General features: G+C 36.7%; 1 protein-coding gene across 2 annotated transcripts in view; it reads left to right on the forward strand.

The window, feature by feature from the left end:
• LOC128208236 (usherin-like) overlaps positions 1-21889 on the forward strand; it is a 58500-nt gene that overhangs the window by 10009 nt on the left and 26602 nt on the right. For both annotated transcript variants that reach the window (XM_052911712.1, XM_052911713.1), the window contains exons 15-35: positions 1418-1900; positions 3476-3678; positions 4039-4217; positions 5843-6051; positions 7645-7872; positions 8137-8268; positions 9826-9951; positions 10223-10341; positions 13352-13529; positions 13754-14179; positions 14472-14678; positions 14920-15000; positions 15300-15485; positions 15902-16015; positions 16251-16423; positions 17539-17668; positions 18542-18729; positions 19689-19836; positions 20035-20186; positions 20809-20971; positions 21306-21485. In XM_052911712.1, the coding sequence (XP_052767672.1) occupies positions 1418-1900; positions 3476-3678; positions 4039-4217; positions 5843-6051; positions 7645-7872; positions 8137-8268; positions 9826-9951; positions 10223-10341; positions 13352-13529; positions 13754-14179; positions 14472-14678; positions 14920-15000; positions 15300-15485; positions 15902-16015; positions 16251-16423; positions 17539-17668; positions 18542-18729; positions 19689-19836; positions 20035-20186; positions 20809-20971; positions 21306-21485 (4005 nt within the window). The remainder of the gene's footprint in view (positions 1-1417; positions 1901-3475; positions 3679-4038; positions 4218-5842; positions 6052-7644; positions 7873-8136; positions 8269-9825; positions 9952-10222; positions 10342-13351; positions 13530-13753; positions 14180-14471; positions 14679-14919; positions 15001-15299; positions 15486-15901; positions 16016-16250; positions 16424-17538; positions 17669-18541; positions 18730-19688; positions 19837-20034; positions 20187-20808; positions 20972-21305; positions 21486-21889) is intronic.

Below are 21889 nucleotides of genomic sequence, written 5' to 3' on the forward strand. Positions count from 1 at the left end.
CACATGTTGTTTTTGTGTGTATTTGTATCCTAGGCAACCTATTGCTGTGATTCCACTATTGTTGTTAATTCTTCCATCCTGATTTAAGCACATTTTTTTATGAACATGCAATACATAGTGTTATGTAATTGTGTAATATTTCCAACACAAACATAATGATTGGTATGTTTAGAGGATAATACAGCAGGTAAAAGCGAGATACCTGGTTTCACACACTGTTCATGTTCACTGATACCACTTCAATACTTCACTGATCCATAATATGATTACATGTATTTAGTTAATATAGCGTTTTCCATCTCTGTGGCTTAGTGGTAAGGGCATCCACCTACAGAGCATGAGGTAAAAGATTCACCCTCCGTTCTGATATGGTTGGTTGCTGACCCAGCAGCTAGTTAAATAAATGGGTACTGGGTGCCAGGCACCCATCATATAGGAAAGGAATTGGTAGTAAAGTTAATCATAGATCAAGGTGTCTCACTAGTCTTATTTCTGCAGTTGGAAACAAGGAGAGTAGTGCTTATTATTGTCGCCACTTGAACACAATTAGGAAATAATTATTTCAATTTCAGCAATAGTTTTCATTAAGAATGTTGGTCGCTGTCATTGGTGTAAAAGTATATTTGATTATGTTACCTTTAAATGAAAACATAAAATAAATGGTTATTTAAGGTATTAACAGAATACTAATGCGTTCCTGTCTTATTCCTATACAGATCCAGCAGGTACATCTATTACATAACCCCTTTGGTAGTTTTATATTAGTCACTTCTTTTGATTGATTATATTTTACCAGAAATTTAACAAAAGTGTTTTTTTCAAATTCATATTTTGCCTGATCTAGATTATCAGATTGTTTATAAATGTATTTAAAGTCAGTTAACATGTATTGCCTGCATCTGCATGTCATGCATTTTGCATGATATTACCCATGATTTGTGTTGCTTTGATGCATCAGGAAAGTATTTTTGATATATTCAATGTTGTAATTGCCTGCTTTAAAAGTGACTTCTTTAACAGGTATAAGAATAATTCAAATGACGCAGAAACAACCCTGACATAAATATCTGTAATTGTGAAACCAGTGGACAGATTAACTTTGTCATAGGATAATCCTGAACCAACATGCACTTGGATGCAATATAGCCTTTTGTTATGAAAAGTAGGGAGTTGTAATTAATTTATTTAGCCTCATATCAATTCATATGTAGTACATGTAATGAGATTAAAACAAAAATACAGGAATCACCTGCAGCTTTAAATATCAATATGAAAATAATATGACATCCATGTACAAGTATAGTCACGACACCTTTTATAAATAACTAGCTACAAAATCTGTTTCTATTCATAATCACTTAGTCAGCAATAATGCCTTGATCAATTTATCTAAGCAATAGTTGTTCTATACTTTCAGAGCGAACCGTTGTGGATGAGAACCTGATGCCGTACAGGATCTACTCCTACGTTGTTGAGGCGACAAATGCATTCGGAAGTGTGCGTAGTGCTCCTATCTCATTCCTTACTCCTGCCGGCTCACCATATGGCGTTGTTGTCCTGAATGTTTCAAACATCCAAGCTAAGAGTGCTGCCTTTTCTTGGAACCCTCCGAGTATCATGAATGGTCCATTACTCAAGTACATCCTATACTCGACCGACAACGACACCAAAACAACCCACTGGCAGGGTCAGGCCTTGCGGGTCACTCTACAGTCCCTTGTACCATTCACTAGGTATGTGTTCAACGTGGACACATGTACGACAGGTGGTTGCCTGGTCAGTGAACCTGTCACATTCCCAACTATGTCAGCAGTGCCCGAAGGAATGGCTCCACCTGTCATCATGGCAGTGAACAACACTGCACTGAACATATCCTGGGAACCACCAGCTTTCCCCAATGGTATGGAATGTTATGTCTTAAATGTTTTTAGTTTTTAGCTTGACTATTCGAAGAATAAGGAGAGCTATACTACTCACCCAAGCGTCGGCGTCGGTGTCAGCGTCACACATTGGTTAAGGTTTTGCGTGCAAGCAAATAATAGGCCTTTATTATTTGACTTAAAAATTCTGGTTAAAGTTTTGCGTGCAAGCACACATAGGTTAATATCTCAGCAACTACTTGAGGTATTGAATTGAGACTTGATACAATGGTTCTCAACCATCCAACCTACTTAATTAACCAAGTTAGATAACTTTTGTTTGCATTTAATGCAAAATAATTGCCCTTTGTTATTTGACTTAGAAATTCTGGTTAAGGTTTTGCATGTCACCACATTTAAGTCATTATCTCAGCAAATATATCATGTATTGCATTGAAACTTTAGATATGTATTTACATCCATCTAACCTACTAAATTAATGAAGTAAGATAACATTTTTTTGAATAAAATGCCATTTATGGGCCTTTATTATTTGACTTAGAAATTCTGGTTAAGGTTTTGCATGTAAGCACACAAAGTTAGTAAGCAAGTTAATATCTCAGCAACTACTTGATGTATTGCATTGAGACTTTATACAATGGTACTCAATCATCCAATCTACTTAAGTAACCAAGTAAGATAACTCTAGTTTGCATTAAATTCAAATAATGGCCCCTTCATTATTCAACATAGAAATTCTGGTTAAGGTTTTGCATGTAACCACTTTTAAGTCAATACCTCAGCGAATACATCATTTGTTGCATTGAAACTTTACACACAGGCTCCCAACCATTTAACCTTCTTATTTAATCAAGTAAGATAACTCTATCTTTCATATTATATAATTTTTGCCCCTTTATTATGCGACTTGCATGTAAGCACACTTAGGATAATATCTCAGCAACTATTTGATGTATTGCATTTAGACTTTATACAATAATTATTGTATTCAACCACCCAATCTAATTGTATAACCAAGTTAGATAACTGTATTTTGCAAATAATGGCCCTTTATTATTAGACTTAAAAATTCTAGTTAACATTTTGCATGTAACCACATTTATGTAATATCTCAGCACATTTTGTATTGCATTGAAATCTAATCTAACAGTGATTCATGCATGTTTGCCAAAACTTTTCAGTCCTTACACGGAAAAGCGGCGGAATAGTCGAGCGCGCTGTCTCTGTTAAAATTCTACTACATGGGGAAGTCATAAAATTTTCGGAATGTCACAAAAAAACAGCAACTCATTGCTGTACTTAAAAAAAAACTTTGCAAAAAAATCAAATAGTTACTATGCAGTTTTCTCCTGTGTTTATATCAAATTTCTATAATAAGAAAAATGGTAAATTGGTTTCTCTGACAACTGATGGTAAGCAACATAAAATTTGGGTTCAATTAATTTTAAATTCCTCCTACTAAGTTATTTATTTCAGCTCTTAGATTTTGCCTTTGTTACACCAGTGAATATTGTGCATGTCTAACAGACTACTAGTTAATCACTCTGTAGTTTGAGCAAGTATTTAGAACTAAGTGTTTACTTCTTTCCTTCTAGGTATTATAATATTCTATGAGCTATGGATGCAGGGAGCCATAGGGCCCGATGGGCTCAGGAATCCTCCGGAAACTCGGATATTTCATCCCAGTGGTCAATACAATCCCCGCCCCACCAAGAGCCCAGAGGAGAATGCCCTCACCCCTCCGGCAAGAGAATATATCCTGTCGGGGCTGGTACCCTTCACACTGTACGAGTTCCAGGTGTGTTGTTGGTCTGTTTTAACAATTCACTTAAGATTTCATTCAAAGTACAATACCTTGTGTTCAGCCTTAAAGTATACTTTAAAGCTGTGCGTTTTTGACATCCTCATAATATTTCTGGAATACTATGTTTGAGAGGTGGATAAGAATACTTTCAGTGCAGTGAATTTATTCATAACATGAAATAAACTTGTCATTAGTCTTTACACATACATGAGAATGTTCACTCAATTACATGTAGATGCAAGTTGCTAAAAAGTGCATTGTCATACCCTTTTGATTAAATATGGATATTCCCGGCTGTAATTTCATTTCACATAATCTGTTTAAAAATCAAGACTCAAACAAATCTTCAATCAGGTTCTGGCTGAGAATAGTGCGGGGAAAGCTGCCAGTGCATGGGTGTCTGGGCGTACAGGGGCCACAGACCCCCTCTTTACCCCTGCCCCCATTGTGGTAGGAATCAGTCCATTCTCTCTCAATATCTCATGGTATGCACCCACTGATCATCAGTCGAGAGGCATTATTATCTCGTACAGGTATGAACTTCTGTAGTTTAACCTTTACCGCGTGTTCCCTTATTATACCCCCGACAAACGAAGTTTGAAGGGGGTATATTGGAGTCACCCTGAGGTCGGTTGGTCGGTCCGTCGGTTTGTAGGTCGGTCCGTTGCAATTTACCTTGTCCGGAGCATAACTTAAAAACTACTGGATGGAATTGGATTAAACTTCATACAATGATAGAGCATAATGAGAGGAAGTGCAGTGTACAATAACCATAACTCCATTCTTGCTTATTACTGAGTTATTGCCCTTTGTTACTTTTTTTGTCCAGAGTATAACTTGAAAAGTACTGGATGGAATTCATTGGAACTTATACAATGGTAAAGCACAATGAGAGGAAGTGCAGTGTTTAAGAACCATAACTCTACTTTAGCTAATTACTGAGCAATTGCCCTTTTTTTTTTTAGGTCAAACTTTTTTCCAGACATTAACTTGCAAACTACTAGATGGAATTTATTAAAACTTCATACAATGGTTTAAAGCACAATGAGAGGAAGTGCAGTGCACAAGAACCATAACTCTATTTCAGCTTATTACAGGGTTACTGCCCTTTGTTACTTTTTTCTTGTCCAGAGCATAACTTGAAAACTATTGGATGGAATTTAATAAAACTTCATACAGTGATAGATCATAATGAGAGGAAGTGCAGTGTATAGGAACCGCAATTTTATTTCAGCCAAGTACAGTGTTATTGCCCTTTGTTACTTTTTTCTTGTCCGGAGCATAACTTGAAAACTATTGGATGGAATTTAATAAAACTTCATACAGTGATAGATCATAATGAGAGAAAGTGCAGTGTACAGGAACCGCAATTCTATTCAGCCAATTACAGTGTTATTGCCCTTTGTTACTTTTTTCTTGTCCGGAGCAAAACTTGAAAACTACCGGATGGAATGTAATAAAACTTTATACAATGGTTCAGCACAATGGGAAGTAGTTCAGTGTGTTCATGAATCGTTACACTATTTTAGCAAATTACAGAGTTATTGCCTTTTTCTGTTTTGTTTTTTTGTCAAACTTTTGTCTGGCGATAACTTGAAAACTACTAGATGGAATTTCATAAAACTTCATACAATGATAAATCATAATGAGAGGCGGCGTTTGGTGGTATTAATCACCTTCAGTGATAGCTCTAGTTTAATCTTTCTGATATTTCCGATGATTTTATTTGTTTTACAAATATTCATATGAAAGTTGGTACATGTATACAAGCATGTTTACAATGAATATACTTATTATGTGTTTATAGGAAGTTCCAATAATCTGGCTTTTTTTGCTTGAGTTATCCTCCTTGACTACATGGCTCCAATTTCTCGAGTAACTTTATTTCTAAAGCCAAAATTCTAACTTATTCCTGATTTTGCTAAAAAAATCTATGTTTTATTGTGATTGTTTATTGTGAAATAAGAAGAGTTCTTTTTAAAATTCAAAAAATCTTCAAACTGTAAACATTACACAAAAATAGTGAGCCTAGCTTAACATGTTATAAGGTACCTAAGATGTTTTAAGAAAATTGCTGAGTGTTGGCATCTGATTGCTTTTGTCTTAGTTTAGCAAAAAGCAAGAACAATATTATTAGATTATAATGTTTTTCCAACAGGGTGTACTACTACATGAAGACAGACCTGATGGTGAACCCGTTTGCCCCTCCCTCTATTTGGGTGCAGGTGTACAAGGGTGGCCCAGAGAAGATGTTCTATGTCTTGAGCGGACTCAGCCCCTACAGTGAACACACGGTGAAAACCGAGGCGTGCAATGCAGTGGGGTGTGTGAACAGCACGGAAAGTGTCGGGAGGACCAACCAAGACTGTATGTGATTGTCTGGTGGATCATTTTGTATAAAAATAATATCTATAGGAATAGTTGATTAAATATCTTTCATATAACCTTTTAACTGCAATATTTATTCACTCAAAGTTAAGTTATTAAAGTGTACATGCCTTTGCAACCCATCCAAAAAATATATTAATGACAAACAAACCCATATACTTGTATGCAAGTGTTTGTAAGAATATTCGAGTCATCTTACCAATGCATGTATTGTAAGATCTCTTTTTCAAATAAATATATTTTAGAAGTTGTACCCTCTATTTTGAAAATAAAAGGTTCATTGGTCAGTTTAGGCAAAGTGTATAATGTTTTTTGGAGGTAAAACAGTTTTAATTGTGACACATAATAAATAATAAACTGAAATTCTTGATCTTAACATATTTTTATGCGATGGTAATGTGTATGTAGTATGGCATCCGTGCGTCCGTGCGGTCGTGCGTCCGTGCGTCTGTAAACAATTGCTTGTGAACATGATACAGTCTTCAAGATGAAACTTGTACAGTATCTAGATATCCATTAGAGCTGGGTTCCTTTCGAAAACCAGCCAGATCCGCCCATGCATGCCTACATTATGGCCCTTGATACTATAAAAAATGCTATTGTGTATACAATTGGTTGTGAACACGATACAGTCTTCAGTTTTAATTTGTATCTCGATGAAACTTGTACAGTATCTAGATATCCATTAGAGCTCGGTTCCTTTCGAAAACCAGCAAGATCCGCCCTTGAATGCCTAGATTATGGGCCATGAAAGTTTTAAAGAAATGCTTTCTATTTTAAGCCAGGTCTGCATGAGCGAATTCTATTTTTAGCCAAGTTTTCATGTACATGTAAATTCAAGTCTAGAGTTAAGGGAGACAATTTGCAAGTCTAGGATTTTGAGAGACAATTTGCTTTTTGCTTCTGCAGTTGATTTTGTGAATTACTCTGCCTTGTTCTTGTTGAAAGCCCAAAGGCCATTTTTTAGCTTTAAGTTCTGTAGTTTGCGCATTCATCTTAACAAAATTGGTTGTGAATGTTTAAGTTATGCACCTGGTGTCATTACTGGCCATACCAAGGGTTCACAGGTTTGGTAAACATAAATCTGGAAAGGTTTGAAAATCTTTTGTGTGTGTTCGTGCATCCATCTCAGCACAATTGATTGTGAATGTTTGTTCAAATTGATCAATGTTGTCCTAGGATGCCCTTGACTTTGACCTTTTGACCAACTTTTTTTAACTTTTAAAACTACAGAAATTTTTACTATGAGTACAGTTTTGAAAGCATTTTTTTTTTTGTCAGATGACTTTTACTTGGCACATATTAAAATAGTTCATGCAACTAATCTGCTTACAATACTTTCTGGGCTCAGATGTTGAACGTGCTACGTTTTGAGGTAACCCAAACACAAAACATAAACTATATGTCTGTTGCCTTTTAGCCATACATACATGCTCTGGATTGATATGACCACAAAAGCCATGCCAGTAGAGCATAGGCCCTTTTGGGCCTCTTGTTTGTTGATAGTTGATAAAATTACCAAGTTGAGTTTAATAATCACCATTCTTATCTACTGTATATTGTATTCACCAGACCCCGAGGGCCTTGAGAAGCCTTTAGTGGATGGCCTCAACTCCTCCGCTATGACAATCATCTGGTCCCCACCCAGTTTCCCAAATGGTCCCCAGCCCGTCTATACAGTGCAGAAGACAATTCCGGCCCTCAGTTACCCCCCTCAGGTCATCAGTGGGACCAGATTTCCTGGGGGCGGCTACTACCTCTTCCCGCCGGAAACTATCCCACAGAATGTGGACTTCACTGGTATATCTATCTACCAACACATAAACACAAATTTTTCATAATTATCTTATTGATTCATGAACACGATCATGTAAAACAACGGACTGAAAACAACAGAATGTACATTAATGTGAATTTGATCCTCTACTCTGATATCAGAATGATATACGCTTTAACTATGAATATTTTACTATTATAAGAACATGGTGTAAACTTTTCATATAAAGAAAATAAGGTCTTAGGGTATCTTTGCTAGTTGACTTCAGCTACATTCTTGTATTGCAGGTATTAGGTTTTGGTTCAGAACTCGGAACCTGAATGGCCTACTGCTGTTTGCGGCCTCCGAGGGAAGACAGGATGAGTTCATTACTCTCCAGTTCAAGCAGGGTAGACCATGGTTCCTCTTTGACCCGGAAGGTATACGCTCTAACAAAAATAACTTCAGTTTGTAGTGTTAAGCCTTGTGGTTACTTTTGTGCAAGATTGGTGCCTGTGTCAGGAGTAACCCAAGTTACCAGAATTTAGGAAAGAGGGGAATGAATGTTAAACAAATTAAAAGCATTGCATTGTATTGGACATATTTTACTTTCAGGTACAAATAAATTACAATAGTTATGAAATTTACGCGATATAATTACAAGTAATACATCATTTGATTTAGCTGACTTATATAACATACATGCCATATCCCCCGGCGGGGGGAAAAATCCCCCGGAATTTCGACCTATCCCCTGGTCCCCTGCCGGGGGATCCATATCCCCTGGAATTAAAAAAAAAAAAAAATTGTTCAAAAATTGCTTAAGGTTGACAGTGGAAAGCATCAAAAATATTATGAGTGTGAAATTCCATGAAGGACCATGATGACTTAGTCCAAAAATTATTGTAATTTGAGTATATTTCTGTATTTATTGTTATATTATAAATGCAGATATTGCGCAAATTTTCGCCGCGTAAAAATCCTCTGATGTAATATCAAAATCCCCTGGAATTCAGACTGAAATCCCCTGGGAAGCCTCTCAGAAATATGGCATGTATGATATAATAATTGTTCTCATTGTGCATGGATATTGGAGAATATTGCAGGTGTCTCATTCATTTCTTTCTTTATTCATATCATTATAAATTATTAAGCTTCAACCATATTTGAAGAAAATATTCCATGTATTAAGGTTGTAAAATATTCATATGAACCTTGTGGGCAGGTGCCTGTGCTACAGCCTTGACTCTGGACTCTGATCCCAATGAGGACAGAATTTTACGCTTCAATGATGATGAGTGGCACACATTTGTGGCAACACGCCACATGGACAATGCCACTCTTGTAATTGATCAAAATTCAGGTATCATCGGCTGTGATATTTTCTAGATGTGTCCTCTAATATACATCAGTGTTTTAACTCATGGTTTTACTAGAAGTTAGTTTATACAGCATGTTTAGTTCTATTTCAATTGCAGCCTTGGTGACAAGAATCAATATTTGCTTGATTGTTGAGAAACTTTAACCTCAAAATATATTTTTCAATTCTACATTCTAGGTGTGTTTTGCTGTTTGAAGTTTGCTTGAGGCTTGTGTAGTTGAGTGATGAATGATTTATATTCTTTCATTAAACTGTTTTCATTTTGGCGTCATTATATTTCATTAAAACTTTAACATGACAAGCAGGCGTAGGTTTTGTTATGAAAATGACAAAAAATGTATTGCCTGTGCCAGTGGTGAGACATGTTATGAAGGTCATTGCTTCTTTTGACTTCATTTACATTAAAACTTATACAATGAAGAATATTATATTTTTCATTAATCAAAATCTCCTGAACATTCACCTTATGACCTACATTTTGTACTTTTCCTTTGCACAAATCCTCCATACATATGATTTAAGAAACATGCATTATCCGCATGAGTCGGTTTTGAATATGCATGGTGTGTCTATAATTCTGTGTGCTGGCATGGCATTTATATCTGTGTGCTGGCAGGGTGTGCGTCATTTGTGTATACAACCAATGACGAAGGGATGCGTTACAACGACAACGTGTGGCATGAGCTGGTTGCCTGGAGAGATGAAAACCTTGCACATATCTCCATAGACAATTTCTGGGAAGGTTGGATATAGGCTAAGTTTTAATAGACTTTGCATGATTGTTCTCTTATCTTAGAAGTGTATGCTATTATAATAATTCATCCTTTTCTTGAGTGATTATTTCATAATTGTGAAATATTTGTTTTTTCAAACCTTCTTAACATTCAGTAAAATGACTGACAGTAAGTCTGTGTTTAAATGTGAAATAAGTATATTTTGTTTGCTACCATATTATTATGCTGTTTATCTTCTTTTAATGTAAGGACCCATCACTAGCATATCTTACACACCAGGTACAAGGGAAACAAGCTGTAACAAGGGTACAATCATCGGTCCAAATACAGGAGTGTATGTCGGGGGTCTCCCAGCTGACTTTGAAGTGAGGCGAACCAGCAACGACCAGAGGTTAAAGGTCAGTGACAATGGAACCAAATAACTTGTTTAAAAGAACTTGTTCCTGGTTTGTAAAATGCACTTTTTACGGATTTTTTTTTATTATGAAATAAAGTTTGGCAAATCATTAGGAGTATTAAAACTACTAAGATACTGTCGACTGGAACCCTTCAACACGTATTGATATTTGCTCTAATATTAACTTTGAAGTACACAATTTTACTAACCCGATTCAACAAAAGGCTGTAATGTGATTGGTTGATTGACATTATCACGTGAAGCTAGCAATATTTTTAATAAACATTTAAATTTCCATCAGCGTAATATGAGGTGGATAAAGTATTGGTTTTCTTCTTTTTTCTTGACTGTACCGGCATGGGTTCGCTCCCAACTAAAATCAGGTTGTTTTTTTGTACTGTATTTTTTTCTGATCAAATGTTTTACTGAGCAACTTGAGGTCTTTATCTTAGCAAATTTTTGTATGTGTATGTGTGCATGCATGTGTGTGTGTGTGTGCATGTGCGAGTGCCTGTGCCTGTGTATGCATGCCTGTGTGTGAGTGTGTGTGTGTGTGTGTATGCGTGTGTGTGTGCGTGCGTGCGTGCGTGCGTGCGTGCGTGCGTGCATGCGTGTGTGTGTGCATTCAGGCAATCTTGTCCAGCGCAATATCATTTAATTTTTGACTTCAACCATCATAATTATACAGATAAATCTCGATGAGGAGAAGTGCAGTGCACAGGAACCATACCTTTTGTTGCAGTATTTTTGTAGTTATTGTCCTTTAAAAGTTTTCATTTTACTTTTTGTCGGGAGCATAACTTGAAAAGTCTTTAAGGTATTGATTTTAAACTTTATATGCAGATAAATCTCATTGAGGAGAAGTGCAATGCACAGGAAATATTACTCTGGGTGCAGTATTTTTTAGCTATTGCCCTTTGTTAATTTTCACACTTATTTTTTGTCCTAAGCATAACTTGAAAAAAGTCTTAGGTATTGACTTCAAACTATATATGCAGATATATCTCATTTTAGAGAAGTGCAGTGCACAGAAACCATAACTCTGGGTTAAGTGTTTTTTAGTTATTGCCCTTTTGTTAATTTTCAATGTCGTAAGGCGAATTTGATACTGTTCTTAATTTCAGCGGGGGATATGGCAATCTGTGACTGCTCTTGCTTATTAAACAGTGTTGATATACCATCAGTCTTATTATGTAACATACTTCCTTTTATTGACACTCCAATCAATGCCGAAACTAACCCAAGTTCATTATATCACATTGAAGACAATTTATGGCTGAAGAAACACATTTTTTAAAGAAAACATATTAAGAATAAAAATAATCTATCAACAAGTGGATTGGATCTTCTTGATGACAATGAGAATTAAGAAATTAATCTCTTCACCCACCACCTTTTCGATGCTGATTAACATTCCTCATAGCTTTGCACTTAAAATTGTTTTTATTCGAACACAGCATTAAGTCTTATTCCATTATGAATTGTTCAACCCATCATCATAAAACTTAATCTTGCTCTTGTTCGTCTTACATCACAAACTATTACATCACAGATACAACATTAATAACATAGTCTAAAGAAGATTCTGACATTAATTTAGTGGAAATGTACTGAAGATTTTCATATTGACATGTCTAGAAATACACCAAGTACAAGCTCTGCTCTAAATAGTATAAAATCAAAGGGCTAAAAGTATTGATTTTGCGGGTTTGTGTTGTTTTATTTAAGAATATTATTCAAATAAGAGGATAAGTAAAACACTATGTCAGTGCTGAATATAGATCAGTTTATCATGCTCTACCCCACAATAAAAAGCACTCTCCAATGTCATGTTTTTTTTATGCCCCCCAAGGTAGGCATTTTAAATTCGCACCGTCAGTCCGTGTGTCCAGCTCAATAACTTGTGTCTGGTCTGTTACTTTCTCTTGTATTGACAGATTTTAAAATAACTTGCCACATGTGTTCGACATACCAAGACGACATGTCGTGTGCAAGACCCGTGTCCCTACCTCTAAGGTCAAGGTCACACTTAGTGTTTATTCACAATGGAAGCTGCATATAAGTACATAGAGTATAGGTTGTCATGTCCAGGCTGTAACTTTCCCTTGTATGGACAAATTTTAAAATAATTTGCCACATGTGTTTGACATACTAAGACAACGTGTCGTGTGCAAGACCCCTGTCCCTACCTCTAAGGTCAGGGTCACACTTAGATGTGTTATTCAGAATGGAACACTGCATATATAAGGACATAGAGTATAGGTTGTCGTTTTCGGGGCTGTAACTTTCTCTTGTATGAACAGATTTTAAAATGACTTGCCACATGTGTTCGACTTACCAAGACCACGTGTCGCGTGCAAGACCCGTTTCCCTATCTCTAAGGTCAAGGTCACACTAAGTGTTTATTCACAATGGAATGCTGCATATAAGGACATAGAGTATAGGTTGTCGTGTCCGGGCTGTAACTTTCTCTTGTACAGACGTATTTTAGAATAACTTGCCACATGTGTTTGACATATCAAGTCGACGTGTCACGTGCAAGACCCATGTCCCTACCTCTAAGTTCAAGGTCACACATTGTGTGATCCACATGCATACATCAAAGGTCAGTGTATGATCTTGAACTTTTCATGTTCATAGGTCAATGTCACATTCAGGGGCATTCGTCACATACTGTGACAGCTCTTGTTTGTTTTATTTTCAAAGCCTTGCATGATAAGCTTGATCTATATTCAATTCTAACCAAGTATTCTGATATCCTATTTCCTATTTGACAGATTTAAATTAAATGATTATTTGAAAAAATTGGGTATCCTTTCAGAAAAAAGCTATGTGCATGATTGTCTGATATAATGTTACAATCTAGTTTTTCTGCATGCCTATAACAAAGAATCCATATTTATGAACTCTGGAAGTACGACATTATTACAAATATGCAATGAAGACTACAGGGACAAGCCCAATAGATGAAGAAATTTTATCACCAATGTTTCCAATCCCACTGTTTGCAGGTGATTGAGTATGGGTTCCAAGGATGTATCAGGGACATCCAGATTATGCAGCAGAAATACCCGGTTGAAGTCTGGAAGTCCCTCAACTGGAATGAAGCCATCCACAATGAACTTGCCTTTCTGAACTGGGAGGGTTGTCCTATAAATCTTGATAAGGGCATTCACTTCATGGGACAAGGTTAGCTAATGATAGTGTTATTTTACAGCCCTCAACTTGAGCTACCTATTCATGTTGAGGTTGCCGCCCTTAACTGAATGATTGCATTTTAATAATTTAAACAATAAACAACTTAAAAGAAACCATAATTATTTTTTAAAGGACTTTGGGTAGGATTTAGTCCTAGTTTGAATTTAAATGTACCCTATAACTATGTCAAATAATGTGACATATCTGTGCCACAGGTTTTGCCCGGTTCCCTTCAACCACGTCTGTAATTGGTCAGAGGAAAACAATCAAAATCTCGTTCCGCACCCAGATGCACACTGGCATCATATTCTTCATGCATGGAGGCACTGGAATATATATTTACTGCGCTATGGTCAACGGGGCATTGCATTTTGAGTTTGCTAACGGCATCTTGGTTGGGTCCGTAACATTTAACCGACCTGATGTAAATTTCTGTGACAGTCAGTGGTATCATATCACCCTCGAGAAGAACGAGCAGCAGGCCATGATAACTGTGGAGGATATTGGCACAGAAGCTACGGGGGATCCAAACGTGTCCCTGAATGTTCTCACGTCTTCAGAGTTCCATATTGGAGGAGTGCCCATAAACTCAGAGGCCCATAAGTTTATTATCAATAACAAAGTCTCTGTGCCAATGGCAGGTTAGGTTGAAAGATTTGATATTATATGTTGATAGAAAATTCAAATGTTTTTTCAAGGTTATTGCATTGGCACCCAAAATGCATATTGAGGACTACGTGACCTTGTATATCTGGTACTCACTTTCTTATGGGAAATATACAAGTGGTTGTAATTTAGACAATTTTTCTATTCACATAAAATATGTCATTAAACTATTTATTTATTAATATGAAAAATCCAATATGTAGACACAGTTCTCTATTTATAGCTTATACAACCATATATTCATGTATGTATATATTCCATCTACAGCATTTGGAGGGTGTATTCGTAACTTGGAGTTTGACGTTGGCAGAGACCTTGACTTTCTGGTTAACAGCATCGAGGTGTCAAACGTGAACATGGATGGTTGTCCACCGTACCACCAGCACGAAGACCAGTGTAAGGATGATCTTATCACCCAGGTATACAATGGGACAGAACTTGATGCAGTAGATAATGGGCTGCACTCCTACACAGGTGGGTCGGTTAAATGGATTGTAGTTTCTTTTACTAACGTACATGGCACATGGTACATAGCTTTCATACAATTTGAAGCCATTTTAAGAGTTTAAGACATTTATAGCCATATATACCTACCTTAGTTATCTATCCTAAGACTTTAAAGGAGAACACATAGCAATTTTTCACTAAAACACTTTCCCTCTATATTAACAACAACGACTATTTAACGTTGATAATATATATTTTTTTCTTCCAGATTATCTGTACAGAGTGTTGGCCACCAACAATGCAGGGTCAGGCAAGAGTCCCTGGGGATACGGTCGCACCAAGGAAGGATGTAAGATGCTAAGAGATATTGAAACATTTTTTTTTGTATTCATAAACTTTTCAAAAACTACAACTTTGCTATTCATTTTAAACCTGTTACCCTCAAGTTTATGATAATTTTAAAGGATTTAGTTTAACTTTTCCATGACATTTCTTATATTGCGGGATACAGCTCCCATAAAAAATGTATTATGCCTGCCTTCGAGGTGAAGCACTACTCTGGTCACCTTTTGAAGCTCATTTCAAGATAAAAGACTGTCCTGCAAGAAATATTTTTACAATTATTTTCTCACACCATGCACATTACAGCCCCTGTAGGAGTGACCCCGCCCTATGAGGTGAAGCACTACTCTGGCTTCTTGGTCAAGTTCAAATGGCTGGCTCCTGTCAGTACATCTGGCCTGCTCACCCAGTTTGTGATCAAGGCGTACAACATGGACAATGTTACCATCGACCCTGTAGAGGCCCTCATCACCAACACGTCCAAGCGGGAAGGTAGAGAAACACTTCTCAATGTTGCACTTTTCTGATTGATTGATTTTTATATCCCCACCATGTAGTGGTGTTGGTTATATAGAAATTATCTTGTGCTGTTCATCCGTTTTTCCTGGGGGATCAAGACAAGTCTACTTTTCTCCATTGCTCCATATGTTTTGGGGGTATTGACTTCAAACTTCATAAACATATCGTCTGTGTCGAGGAGAAGTGCTTTGTGAAAGGAACATTATTTTGTGTAGGGTATTTTTACAGTAATTGCCCTTTGATTATTTATACTTATTTTTTTTTTTACTTCTCTCCACCGGACAATCTGGTCTAGAGCATAAATTAAAAAGTCTTTGAGGTATTGTCTTCAAACTAGTATTTGTTGTTGACAGATATGAAAGTAGATTTCACATTATGCTCCATTCCAGGTAACATGACTGGCACAATCCCATACACAACTTACAATGTCCATATGCTGGCCTGCACCTCTGGGGGCTGCTCTGAGAGCCCTGATGGCCTCATTATTCATACCAATGAGGAAGGTTGGTCAATCTTTTTAAATAATGGAATTAAGAAACATTTGTTTTTGTCCATAGGGTCTTATTTTACTTTTATATGATTTACTAGAAATCTTACATAACTATATTAAAGCATTGAAACATCATGCATCAAATGGATCCCAACGTATTTAGGATAGTGTTTGTGACATGAATTCAAGAATAATGACGAAGTCACTGTTCCTCAAGTTTATGAGCTGTTAAATCCTGTTAATTCCAGCACCAGAGAATGTACCAGCCCCTAGGGGAGAGTCTGGCCCAAACCACATCTATGTGACGTGGGAGCCTCCTCTGGCCCCTAATGGGCTCCTGACAGGCTACTTCCTGTACATGGACAACACCCTCGTTTACCAAGGGGGAGGGCACTCACTTAACATCACCAATGAACTCAGGGTCAGCGTTGTCGGATTGTTAGACCTAAACATTGTTTTCTTCCTTTCCATTTTTAAAGCCATTCAAATTGTTCGGATGGATATTTTATATGTCAATAAAATATTTTGTATTGGAATGAAACAGATATGGTTATTATTATACAAGTTAATAGTTGACTCCTTATTTTAAATGCAGCCTGCTTAGAAACAAGTTAAGCATGTACTCAATTATTTATTTACCAGTTTTTTTTTGTTTGAAGAAAAATCCTGGTTATATGATTGGGGTATGTCATTAGTCAAAACAGGTAGTTCCTGTTCAATAACTTAAGTTAATATGCTGATGGAAAGTGATGAAACTTAGTATATATGTAGCTTATGTGAACACATACTTTGTATTGTTTGAAGGTCACTGTTACTAAAAATAATGAAATTGTTTACACCCAATAACTAAGTTTGAAATTTGGTGTTAAGGTAGATAATGTGAATATGTTGCTTGGAATTTATTTGGGCAAACGCTGTCACAGAAAGTAGAACCATGGACTAAATTGATGGAAATTGTTGTGTGAAGACGTAGTTTGGGATTGTTTTTTGGATTGGCTGGTCAAGGTTACTGTTACTTGAATAGAACAATTGTTTCAGCTCAAAAACTTCTGTTATGTAAAATTGATAGTGTACCATGTTATAGAGCAAGCTGATGTTAAAAACATACAATTGGAATGCATTTTGGGTACATGTGATCAGGGTCCAGAAAGTTGTTGCCGGAACTGAAAAAATGTATTCTGTTTGTAATAAATATTAGCAATGAAACTTGGTATATAGGAAATCTATATGAAGTTGTTCTTTGAGATTGCATTTGGGGTTATTGGGATCGAGGTCAAGGTCATTGATGATAATAATAAAAAATAAAATGTTTTACTCAGTAACTGAGTGTTGGCAACTAAAACTTGGAATATAGCAAGCTGTAGATAGCATTTTGGGTCGGTAGGAACTGCTTGAAGGTTTAGATACTCAAATCATAAATGTTCCTGAATGCATTAATTAAAAAAAATCTGGTTTCATCACATATTATATTTGTTCAATAAAATTTACTGCATTTGTTGTAATCCTTTAACACTATGGATGTATGACATATTTCAGGAATACACATCATACGTGTTCTACCTGAAGGCGTGTACACAGGTGGGGTGTACACAGGGACCTTCTGCTACTCTCAGTACTGCCCAGCTGGCCCCCTTATATGTCAAGCCTCCAAAACTCTTCTCACTAGGTATGTAGTTATGTTGATTGTGGTGAAGTTCATGGAATTTTCTTAAATTAGACTCCTTGCAATATTTTTAAGAAACCTTTGGCTAAATTAGGGTTTTTGCCATGCATGTAGCATGAATACATTTCTTCTTTTTCTATACTATCTTTAAGACTTATCATTAAGAAATTAGAAAGTAGAATCTTTAATCATAATGAGCCTTCCATCAATGCATGTAGGTTGTCCTAGAAAAAGAACAACAGTTCTGTTATAAAATCTTCATGTGTATAATACAATGAAAACTATAGGGACATTTCCAGTAGTCGAAAACTAAAAAATAAACCATTTTTAGAGGGTCAAGGGATGTCATTATTTTGTTATTTAATATTTGATATTTACTTGTTTCAAATTCAGTGGTTGATCCTAAAGGTATTTCATGGTTTGCTGTGAATTCCCCCATTTTCCCCATTTTCAGCTTTTAACATTTTGACCATGTACTGTTTTCTTGCTTAGAAATATTTCAGAAAAATTTAAACTGGAAACTTTGATTCAACTTTTGCACCTGTTTGCTGTGTAAAATTGTTAGCCCCTTTCTTGCCTTCACAGAAGAGTATTTATAATGTACTGTTTATTATTCCTTATACTTTCTGGAAAAGAAATATATCCTTTTATAGCTTTCCTTTAATTTTGACTATTTAGTAAAATTTTCAGGACATTTACCATTAGTTAGATAACAAATAAAACAATTATTACTTCAAACTTTAGATTGAATGTTTTGTAATATTTCCTATTCAAGTTTTCATTCTAAACGTGATTAACTTTAACATCTTGACTTAATAGTTATTACACGTCAAGTGATGATTACATTTGACCACATTTCCTCACCTCCCATCTCAGGCACTTCTAGCGTTGATGTCACATGGGAGACCCCGGAGCAACTGAACGGCGTGCTAGAGCGTTACATTCTTTACCTGTCCACCATACCCAATCTCCGTGGCAATGCCGTCTACAACAGCTCAGACTTCTTCCTTGATTACACCATCACTGAACTCATCGCCGGAAAGACATATTTTATATCTCTGGCTGTAAGGATGCATGTGTTAAGCATTTATATCTCTGGCTGTAAATATGCATGTGTTAAGCATTTAAAAAAAATATAACGGTCCGCTGTATTCGGCGATTGTCCATTCATAGTATAACATTCCGTTATAGACGGAAGTAAATTCATAGTATGTATGTTAACTTGATTGGTAATATGCAAATTAGCAATGCCCGGGCTCCGTGTGGATTGAGAATTTACTGTATATAAAGACCAGTGGACCCCTTCAGGGTCGAGCATGCTTTTCTCTGAAGAGATCTGTTGAGTCTTTTGTGTCGCATGTTACACACTCAAACAATCTCCAATCATTTTTCCAGTGTATACTTGTCATAGGTAATATGAATCAGTTTTCATTTTCATTGCAAAATGATGTTTATCAATTCATTTAAGACTTGAGACTTTATAAAGTAATGCAATCAAATGACTACCAAAGTAATTTTGTTTTCTCTCAAATTTCTATTTCATCTTCCCATTCAGGCAGGGTTGGTGTATTGTGAGTGAGCTGTCAAACATTCCAACAGCAGTAAGTCCCTCCTGCCAGGCACATCCATCCCCCTCAACCCAACACATGTACGTCCCTTATTTCAGGCATGTACGGGTGGCGGGTGTACAGTGAGTAAGCCGTCCAACATCACAACAGCAGGAAGTCCCTTCTGCCAGGCACATCCATCCCCCTCAACCCAACACATGTATGTCCCTTATTTCAGGCATGTACAGGTGGTGGGTGTACAGTGAGTGAGCCGTCCAACATCACAACAGCAGGAAGTCCCTCCTGCCAGGCACATCCATCCCACTCAACCCAACACATGTATGTCCTTTATTTCAGGCATGTACGGGTGGCGGGTGTACAGTGAGTAAGCCGTCCAACATCACAACAGCAGGAAGTCCCTCCTGCCAGGCACATCCATCCCACTCAACCCAACACATGTATGTCCCTTATTTCAGGCATGTACGGGTGGCGGGTGTACAGTGAGTAAGCCGTCCAACATCACAACAGCAGAGAGTGCCCCTTCCCTTGTCACCCCGCCAACTGTTACCTCTCCCAGCCCCTCCCAGCTACATGTAGAGTGGACACTGCCTGGGCTGCCTAATGGTAGGTGAAATAGTTCCATGAACAGTGATTTTGGTATTAAATTATTTAGTTACATAATTTGAAGTTAAGTAATCTGAAACTTTTATTGGCAATTAACGCAAGAAAATGTATCGTTTTTCCAAGATTTTATTAAAGTTTCTCGTCACAAGAATTAAAAAAAAAACATTATTGCATTTCCCATTTCCCATTCGCATTCAGGAGAGATAGTGCGCTTCGACCTGTTTCACAATGAGAGGCCAGTGTACTCTGGGTTACGAATGTACTACGATATCGGGGGACTGCTGCCCTACAGTCTACATGCCTTCCGTATTGTCGCCTGTACACGCAAGGGGTGCAGTTCCAGCGTTCAGGTAAGCAGTTGACATATTCTTTCTTGTTAGAATTATGTTAAATTAATATTTTACATTAATTTTTAGGATATTGATACGTAAAGTTCTTAAAGTAAAGTTACATATAGATATACGTTTTCAAGTTACTTGTAGAAGAACGTTTTTATCAGATTATGTCAGTATTTGTTAAAAAAAAAATGACAATCGGAAGTTCTCAGAATTATTAGACTAGTTTATTGTACATATTTGAGTAAGCTCAATTTTGGGGAATTTAAATTTAAAAATCAGTTCCAGTTTCAGACTTTTCGTACGTCCTTATCTGAAAGGCAGACGCTTTTCAAAATACTTAGTAGTTCAGTGAACCTTTTCCCAAATTATATTCAACAGTGAAATATCCTGTACATAAATCAATAACCTTCATTGGCAGACACAAATATTTAATCCTATTTGTTTTATAGCTTAATATTTTTGTGTATCAACCAAGAATATAGAGATATTGTCATTATAAGAGCGTCAGAGAAATCATGGTCATTTGAAAATGCTTAATATTGGCAATAACTTACTTTGGAGATATTTGCATGAAATATGGTACACTAATTAACAACACAGTATTTGGAGTTTTAAAACCAGTATGCTATGTCAGGTTAAGGCTCGTACAATGGAGTCACAGCCGGAGGGGTTTGTTACCATGGAGATGGAAGTGGATGACGCCCGCACCATCAGCGTCAAGTGGACGCTGCCCGAGAAACCCAATGGAAACATGTTCTTTGATATATATGTGGAGGGGATGTTCTACAATGATATAGGTACACTATAACAATTGTGCACAACTACAAATTCCTAATCCTAATACCTGAAAAAACAACCCAAAGCAGTCAGATGTTGTTGAGAAATCTCAGTTTTATACCAGTCAATTTATTTGATGTAGGCCTTAAACCCAAGACAACATTTAAGGTAGATGTACTAGTGTTAGGTTGTTCATGTACTTGTATCAAGATGTAATATATTTAGAAAGTTTTGCTCTATCAGTGTGTAAGGCAAAGTTATCACACATAATCCTTTAAATGTTCTTGAAAACCTGATATATTCTCAATCTTTATCCGACAATATAGGTCGCATTTTTGCACTGAATCCTTTCAGAGGTGTGGGACTACAGTACAGAGTTTGACCGTCAGAGCATGCACCGCTCCCAGACCTACAATGAGTGGATGGTGGTGGGGCCTCTCATTCCAATGTCCACCTACACAGTACAGGTGAACGCCTCAAACACCGTCGGATACATACTCTCAAACACACTCTCTGCTGATATGCCTCCTGGCTGTAAGTTGTTTGCTTTTTAAAAATGTGTATTTTTCAGTGGATGCCAAATTAATTTAGCATTTATTTTTTTATACAACCTTTTTAGCTCACCTGAGCACGAAGTGCTCAAGGTGATCTATTGTGATCGCCCTGTGTCTGTCGTCCATCGTAGTCGTCCGTCATCCGTCGTCAACAATTTGACTGTTAACACTCTAGAGGTCACAATTTGGGCACAAACTTAATGAAACTTAGTCAGAATGTAACCCTCAATAAAATCTTGGATGAGTTCGATGTTGGGTCATCGGGGGTTAAAAACTAGTAGGGATGCAAACGAATATTCGAATATTCGATCAAACGTTTGGTATTCGAATGTCATGTCAAAATTGGTATTCGAATATTTGAAAAAAAGTTTAATAAAGAGAATA

The sequence above is a fragment of the Mya arenaria genome, chromosome 11 (assembly GCF_026914265.1).
Source record: "Mya arenaria isolate MELC-2E11 chromosome 11, ASM2691426v1".
In the NCBI taxonomy this organism is placed as follows: domain Eukaryota; kingdom Metazoa; phylum Mollusca; class Bivalvia; order Myida; family Myidae; genus Mya; species Mya arenaria.